The sequence below is a fragment of the Falco cherrug genome, chromosome 11 (genome assembly GCF_023634085.1).
Source record: "Falco cherrug isolate bFalChe1 chromosome 11, bFalChe1.pri, whole genome shotgun sequence".
In the NCBI taxonomy this organism is placed as follows: Eukaryota; Metazoa; Chordata; class Aves; order Falconiformes; family Falconidae; genus Falco; species Falco cherrug.
This window is the reverse complement of record NC_073707.1, coordinates 16,223,364-16,231,819: the sequence shown is the minus strand read 5'-3', so window position 1 is coordinate 16,231,819 and position 8,456 is coordinate 16,223,364. Positions and strand designations below refer to the sequence as shown.

Sequence of the window (8,456 nt, the reverse complement as noted above, 5' to 3'; positions counted from 1 at the left end):
ATGATTCTAACAATGAATTATGTTTCTGTACCCAGGTGGGCAGCTTTCTCTTGATACTGGTTGTATCAGCACCTCTCTACTTGTACCACAGTTTCCCTGAACAGCAGACATTAAATAACAACCTATATGGTCACTGTTGGCAGCGGTAAACAAATCAGCATGATTATAATCATTTTCCTATATCAAAGCTAGCAAACAAAAAGAAGAAGATATGCAAGCTTCAAACAGCTTAATACAGTGGAGAAAAGTAAAACAAATACAAATGCAAGAGCCAGGGAGGAAAAATCCATACACATTGTCAGGGAGCAGGGTGTTTGCCGGTCTGCGTCAAGATAAAAGAAAAATAGTAACTATTCAGGTGCATATGAAAATAAAGCAACATCTCCCTCTCATCCACCTATAGCAGTGAACTATGTATTTTTTTAAAACCTCACCTCTGTTCAGAGACTTAAACTAACCTTCTGTAGCCAAAAGCTGCCCTCACAAACAGCCAAAATAAGTTCCAATGTGAATCACCTGAGCGTGCAACTTCCAAGGTGAGCGTTCTTACTGAATTCCTTGGGCTGCTTACCTCTTTAAATGAGTATTTCAATATTTTGGCAAACTGAGGTGTGGATCATTCAAACAGTTATAAATAGAATTTGCTGGAATAGAAACTGTGTGCTTGGAAAAAGAAAGTTAAATACATGTAGAAAACATTTTGAATGAATGCATTATAAATCTTATGAAACAGTAATATTTTCAGCAGTTGTGGCAATTTTCAGAGGATTTTGTTTTAATTTTGGCAGCTGTTGGGTATGGGATTGGGAACACGTTTGGCAATTTTGGAAATCTGACTCTGGTTGCATGAATGGGACCCTTCTGAAATTTCTCAAACGAAATTAAAAACGCAGTCTTTTTGGTAGATCAGAAGTGAAACTCCTGAGATGCTTTAAAGCAGGCACAAGCTGAGGGAGGGATGAGGAAAACGTCCGTTCTGCTCTCTGCAAAACAGTATCATAAAGACATGGTTGCAAGCTGACCCAAAACAGCAGTCCAGGCACTGTTCGGAAAAGGCTGAACACAGTGACTATCTCATCTCAATTAACTCCTACACTAGTAAAGAAACATGTAACTAATAGTGGTTTTACAATAATTCATCAATACTTAGAAAAAAATTGCTGTTATGGGAGACATTTAAAACATATAACTTCCTTTTAAGAAATCACAGAGATTTTTGTTCCTCGCTAAATATTTAACCAAAACGGATTAAAAAAAACCTCTGAAAAACCTCCTTCAAGCCACTAGAGGATGAGTACTTCTCCATCAAAATAAATAGTTAAGCTGTAACGTAGCTTATCTAAGCCACACTAATAAGCTATTAGACTGGTAATATAATTAAAATTCTAGCAAGTGTAAACGAGGCAGCTTGAATCCTTATTGAACACTGAGATTAGTAACTTGTTTATGGAAAGCTGACTATAAAATTATTTAAACCACGCGTATTCGAACATTAAAACGCATAAAAAGATACAGCATTTTGGAAAATCACTAGCTAATTAGGTAGGCATAATATTTTCTGTTGTACAGATAAATATTTCCTTATGCAAATGGTGATTAAAATGCACACATTGCTTATATCACATGAGTTTCCTTAGCATTTTACAGAGTATATATTTGTGTCCGCTCTGACTCAGAACGCCATGTTAACGTTCTGCTCTGTTGGTTGTGCTGGCTGACTAGCTTATTTTTAAAGTTCTCCTCTGCAAATAGCATGCTACTACATCAACAGAATTCATCATCTGATCTAGCTGTCAGTCTCAAAACCATCTTTTCCAATACTCATCTATATTGTCTTACTACTGAAAAGCCTCAGATACAGACCAGAATTACTGAACCCTTTGCGGGTACCAAGAACAATTGAAAAATAGGGGCTCTACACAACCAGTCGATGCAGGCATCGTGTTTGTTATGGCAGTTTGTCAGCTTAGTCAGCACAATGAGCATCAGCCAGGAGAAAGAGCTTGAGCAGAAGGAAAGGTGGGTCAGGTTAGAGAGCAGAACATCTTTTCAGGTTGTCTGGTTCTGAGGACTTGTTCTATAAGATGTTTAGAGAATTGGCCAAAGCCTGTTATTAACAACTATCTTGGACAACCTGTGTGGAAGGGTGAAGTCCTAGGAGACTGGAAAAGGACAAACATTTGTATTGAGAAGGAGGACAGAGAGAATTACAGCCCATCTGCTTTAACATCAAATACCACAGCAATGTGAGAGATATACGCAAGTTATTTCAGAACACTTGGAAGATAATAAGGAGACAAGTAGCAGCCTCTGTGGACTTATCAAGAGCAAATCATGTCAAACCAAATTATTTTCCTGTAGAACAAGGCAACAGATCTTGTGGATGGAACAGAATGAATGAACAGTTATTGTAACTGTTATCACGGGCAAGGCCTTTGGCACCACTTTCCATGACATTCTTATGCACAAGCTTAGCAAATTAATAAGAATGTTTCTTACGGTTGCAAAATTGGTTGGGAAAAAAGCCCAACCAAAAAGATGCTTAAGGAACAGTAAGTAGTATTTCAGTTCCAAATTGTAAGAATTTCACTGAGAGATGGCATTTAATGATAATCAGTAAAGAAAAGATGAACTTGTCGGGTAAGTACAGCAGAGGTGTTTTGTCTCTGTGTGTGGAGGGCTCTGATGAATGAGTATCTGTAGAACAAGTAACCTTAAGGAGCAGATAGTTGTCAAATAAACAACTTAATTCAAATATATGTAACAAAGGTTTTCATTTGTGTTACCACAGCGCCTGTAGGCTGTAGTAAACGTCAGCGCCCACCGTTGTTAGGGGCTGCGAGGGAAATAAACGGGCTCGGTTCGGACGAAGGGGTCGCCCCTGGCGGGGCAGCAGGGGGAGCCGGTGCGGCACCGGAGCGGCGCTGCGCGGGGGGCGGCGCTGGCGGGGGCGGGGGTCGGCAGCCGGGTGCGTTCGGTTCCGTTCGCATCGCTCGGTATTTCTGCTCGTGATACAGCTTTTAGCCGTACGTGAAGCGTAGAGGTTTGTGAAAGTCGTAGCACTTTGTCCTGTACTCCGCGGTGGAGCTCTGGGAAGCCGTTAGCTACGGCGGGCTGGAGTATGGCGCTTTTGCAGGAGCAAGTGAATAGAAGGGCAGGGAATGGGGACTGGCTTCCTCGCTGGCTCTTAACTGATTAGAACAGATGCTGTCTGTAAATCAGAGGCAGTACAACCCCCCCAAAAGACTAGCAAACTATAAATAGATTTTTAAAAATCAGCGGTAGATAACCTCAATTGGGAAAATACACAGATTGGTTTGTTTTGGGATTTTTTTTGCTTTTTTTTTGCTTTTTTGTTTTGTTTTGGCTTTGGTTCTTTTTTTTCCAATATGAGAAATGACAGGATTGATTTTCAGGCTTTTCATCTGCCTCCACTTTGGTCTTAACAGAACTTTAAAGTAATTATCAGAAGATTACACTTGTGAAACAGCAAATAAGCAAGCGATGAATGTCCCGAACAAGGAGCATCTCTTCCAGCGTGCTTGCCCAGCCCAGGGCAGCGCTCCGTCCCGGCGCCGGTGCCTAGTCATTTATCCCGGCCACGCCGAGCGGAGGCACTGCCCGGCCGGGAATGCCTACCGGGCCGCTCGTGAGCGCGGCTCCCGCTGCGAACCGCTGCGCCGGGTGCGCGGCGCCGGTCCCCGTGCCCTAGCAGCCGCTCGCCTGCCTGGGGGAGCCGGGGCGGAGGCGCAGCCCCGTCCGCTGCCACCGTGGCTCTAGCGGGGAAACGACGCCGGCCCTGCTGCGCTCCGGGACGTGCCGCTCGGCCCGCACGGGGCGCGCCCAGCCCGGCTGCCCGGGGCCCGGGGCCGGGGCGCGCTGCGGGCGGACGGCTGCCCCCTGCCGGGCGCGCCGCAGCACGGCGGCCGGCTCCTCCCCGCCCAGTCCCCGCCCGCACGTTGCCCGGGGAACGGGGGTAGGGAGCAGCCGGGCGGCCGCTGCCTCCGTCTCCTCCTTCTCTCCCCGCCGGTGCCCGCAGCGGAGCGGCATCCGCACCCGGACGCCCCGCCGCCATGCCCCGAGCCGCCCCGCTCCTGCTGCTGCTGCTGCTCGCCCTGGCTCAGCGCCGCGCCTGCCTCCCCGGGCCGGCCACCGCCGCGCCCCCCGGCCGGGACCCCTGCCTCAGCCAGCCCTGCCGCAATAACGGCACCTGCTCGCCTGTGCCGGCCCGAGGCCCCGCCGCGCCCCGCCGCCTCCAGCCGCTCCTGCCCCAGCCTCCGGCCGCCTACAGCTGCGCCTGCCCCGCGGGGGTCACCGGCACCTCCTGCCAGGTGAGGGGCGCGTCCCCCTCGGCTCCTCCCGCGGGACCTCCGCTCGGCGCCCGCCGCCCGCCCGGCGTCCTTGTGCCTGTCCCTGCCCTTGGGTGTCCCCGCTCGGTCCGCGGCCGGCTCCCGCCCGCCGCCGCGCCCCTACCCCGCCTGCGGGCGCCCCAGCCCCGCTCCGCCCCGGCCCGTGCCGGTGCCGGTGCCCGCTCCCCCGGCCGCTCCCTCCCGCCGGCTCCTCGCGCTGCAGCCGGTGGTGCCGTTAGCGGCCGCCGCGGCTCTGCCCCGGGCTGGCGGCGGCTCCGCGCCGGTGGACGCGCGGAGCGGGTGCCGGTGCCGCCAGCGCCGGGCTCGGAGCCGTGCGGCGGGCGGGCCGCTCCGCCCGGGAGTGGCCCTCACGCCGGCAGTGACACGGACCGGGGGCTCGGTTCGGGGTGAACGAGGACGGGGCTGCGCTCAGCCGGTGCCTTCCAGCATCACCTCGGCACCGCAGCCACTCCCCACCGCCCGGTCCCGGCCATTTGTGTGGCGTTGGCTTGCCGGCAGGGGTGGGACGGGGACGGGGACACACCGTGCCCCGGGGCCCCTCACCGGGGGGGCTGCCCGCGCCTCGGGCGGCGCCGGGCTGCGCTCGGTTCCGAGAGGTCAGAACGCTCCGAGCAGCGGTGGTGATCAGAGGCACGGAGCAGTTCATCTTTCTAACGTGCGTGGTCACGTTGGGGTTTAATGTAGTAATAAACCGAATTTAATTATTGTCACGTGGAGATCGTAATCTTTTTTTTTTTTTTTTTTTTTTTAAATCTCTGGTATTAAGGATTATAGTCTTTCTTATCGTGTTCAGAAATTCACAAAAACCTTAATCTTCCATCCCTTCCGATAAGGAAAAGCAGGTGCAGGGACAAAGAGGTTTGTACGGTACTTTCCTGACAGCAGCGTACAAAGGGCTGGATGGATTAGCTCCCATTTCTGTCAGTGCTCTCAGGTTTAGCCGGATCTGACATCGAAGCAAATGAATTCAAGTAAATTCGATCTGCTTTTTTTTTTTTCTTTAATGTTCTTCGGTAACATAGTGTCTGAACTATACTGTCGAATCAATGAAAAGGGACAGTACGTTTACTGAAGACTTAATGTGTAGGTGAGTATAAAAGTCATCATAAAGTAGGAGCGCTATGCACAGAGTTCTGTGCTTGCCTTAAAATGCCTCAGCTGATTCAGTATAACAATGAAAGTGAAAATATTTACGCTAATGAGATTCTGTAAAACCAGAGAGATGAAAGTGGATTTAAATAGATGTCTCCGGCTAATTTTAGGTTGTCCTCTTAGGAGTTTACTATGTTTCTATCGCTACAAAGAGAGAAAGAGCGTGCTGCGTTTTTGCCTTTGTTTGTTGCTGTTAGATGTGTCTGAGATCCATGACTGAAAGATTAATGACCCTTTCCAGGACTCAGTACAATGAAACGCTTGCTAGCGCCGTAACTCTTGTGAAGTGTTGTGGTTGGGGAACTGGATTTAATTGTTTTTCTAACAAAAGAAATAGGCGATATTTTCACAGCAGTTATGTTTTTTATTAACAAGTAAGAGGAGGCATACAGTGTCGTATATTTTGTTTCTTTTTATGAAATACTAAGTAGTGACCCTCGCAAGGAAAGCTGATAAATGAATGCCACTTCTAGCTATCATGTCAGCAGTTGAAGTATGGATGCCAGGTAGCTATGGGAAGTTAATATGGCTTTGAAACATAACTTAGCTAGAGAACAGGTATGTTTTTTAAAGGGGTAGTATAAATACAATATATCCATAGTTGACATTTTGCTCATTTTATTGAAATAGGAAATAAATATTGTACAAATGCATTAACTCTTGTGTTGCTCTGTCGTTCAGCCTAACAGCTTAACAAATGCCTAACGGCTTAAATTCCCACAAAGTAAGGTAAAAATAGTAATGAATTCAATGATAATGAAGAATTGAAAGGATTTAAAAATAACTATAAGGATTATTTTTTTCATATTCCTTAAGGGTTATGAGAAGACTATGGGTTAAATCAGGGGATCATTTGGATATATGTAGGCAAAAGGGCTTTTTGTCTTACTGCTGAGGTTGTTATTGAGCAGTTGGACTTGCAGAGGGGAATGCCAATAAGGGAAAAAAGAACAGGAATTATTACACTAAAATACTGAGATCATGGAAGGTAAGTTTGCACTTTTGGAATTTGTGATGGAGCTGGAGTTCTTCCGGAGCCCCACTTTCTGAAAATACAGAATTACTTTCATGTCACTTCTAGTAGTGAAGGCAATCTTTCACCAATTCGGCTCAGGTGTGTTGAAACACAGAATGAAAAAAAAAAAAGTTCAAAATGTGCCTACAAGTCAAGTGAAGTTGTAATGTAGAGTGATTGCAGTCAAAACTGGAGATTGCCACTGAAGTTTTTACTGTAACTGTTTTTGATGCACTTGTCATTTTTTTATTCTTTTCCCATGCCAGCACCAACATCGGCATTGCATGCACATGAGATACTTCTAAAAGTTCAGAGCTTTCCTGTCACCAAGTGATACATTTCATTTGGACATAAGCCAATTCCATGATCTTATAATTGCTTTAGTAACTCGTTATTTATTTAACAACAGAAATTGTAGGTCCTCTTACTATATCCATCCCATGAATTATGCATGTGTATATATCTTACATTACAGTTAGAATATACTTTGTTTTGCAAACTTCAGGTTTGTTTTGTTATGGCTTGTTTGGTTACACATTGTGGGATGTTGCTCTAATTTAGCTCAATTCCTCTTCATGGTTGTGATTTTTCCCCCCACTTCTCTTTACCATGCTTCTCATCTCTGTAAAGAAGAAATAGACTTAATGTGTTGAAGTATCTTAAACTTTACTGTGAGAGAAGAAATCACATGTATTCCCAAGGAAATTGTACAAAAATTATAGAGAACTCAATGGCCTTTCTGCAGGAATTTGAACTTGGCTAATTCTCAGCTTTACCCTGAAAGAATTTGACAAAATAAATTGAGATGACCTGAGTATGAGATATTAAGTTCCCTAATGTCATGGTTTAACCCCAGCTGGTAATTGAGCACCACACAGCCGCTCGCTCACTCTCCCCTCACCCACACAGATGAGGAGGAGACTTCGAAAGGAATGTAAAACTCAAGGGGTGAGATAAGAACAATTTAATAATTGAACTAGAACAAAAATGAAAGAACAGTGATAACAATGATGACAATAACAGTTATAATGAAAAAGGGAAGGGAAAGAATAACATCCAGAGGGAAACACATGGTTCACAATGCAACAGCTCACCATCTGCCCACTGGTGCCCAGCCAGTTCCTGAGCAATGACCTGCCCGTCCCAGCCAAGCCCCAGGCATGGAGTTGTTCATATACCAGGCGTGACGTCCCATGCTATGGAATACCTCTTTGGGTAGTTCAGGACAGCTGACCTGGTGGTGTGCCCTCCCAATTCCTTGTGCCCCTCCAGCCTTTTTGCTGGCAAGGCCTGAGGAACTGAAAAGTCTCACATAAAAGCCAGAACACGGCCCCGCACTAGCTCCTAAGAAGATATTGAAGTCCATCCCAACTGAAACCAGGACACCTAAACTTTATAGTCTCTAAATTTTTACTTATATTTTACTTTGATAAGCAGCCTTTAACCTTTATTTCTAACAACTAGTCTAATGACTAGTCTGTTTTTTGTAATGACATGTATTATCCAATAAAACTGTTTTTCTTTATCAGGGAAGTTTTATGTAAAAATTGATCGGTGTTAGTGCCCTATGAAATAATTTTAGAGACATAAGGTACAAAATTGCAAAATAAGAAATGAAAAATGTCACAATTTGCTTAAAACCACAGAATCTGAACTTAGATATTTGCATTAAATTGCATTATATTTATTTGGTTCCATGCTAGTGCTAATTTCATTAAAAGACATAATTTCATTAAAAGTTAATATTTTAAAATATTGTCATATATGCTTTGTTTTAGTTGCTGCTTTTGTTTTTGTTTTTATTTTTTTCTTCCCTCCTTTGATAATTTTCCCTCATTCTTTTCTTTGGTGCTTTTTAATATGCTCTTAATTATTGTATAGATTGTGTCAGTAATCAAAACTAGAACACAAGTAGTATC

General features: G+C 45.6%; 1 protein-coding gene across 1 annotated transcript in view; it reads left to right on the top strand.

The window, feature by feature from the left end:
• The first annotated feature begins 3,959 nt into the window (after positions 1-3,959).
• Positions 3,960-8,456, top strand: part of DNER (delta/notch like EGF repeat containing) — a 139,403-nt gene continuing 134,906 nt past the window's right edge. Inside the window, exon 1 of the mRNA XM_055723828.1 lies at positions 3,960-4,331. Coding sequence (XP_055579803.1) covers positions 4,074-4,331 — 258 coding nt within the window. The 5' untranslated portion in view covers positions 3,960-4,073. The remainder of the gene's footprint in view (positions 4,332-8,456) is intronic.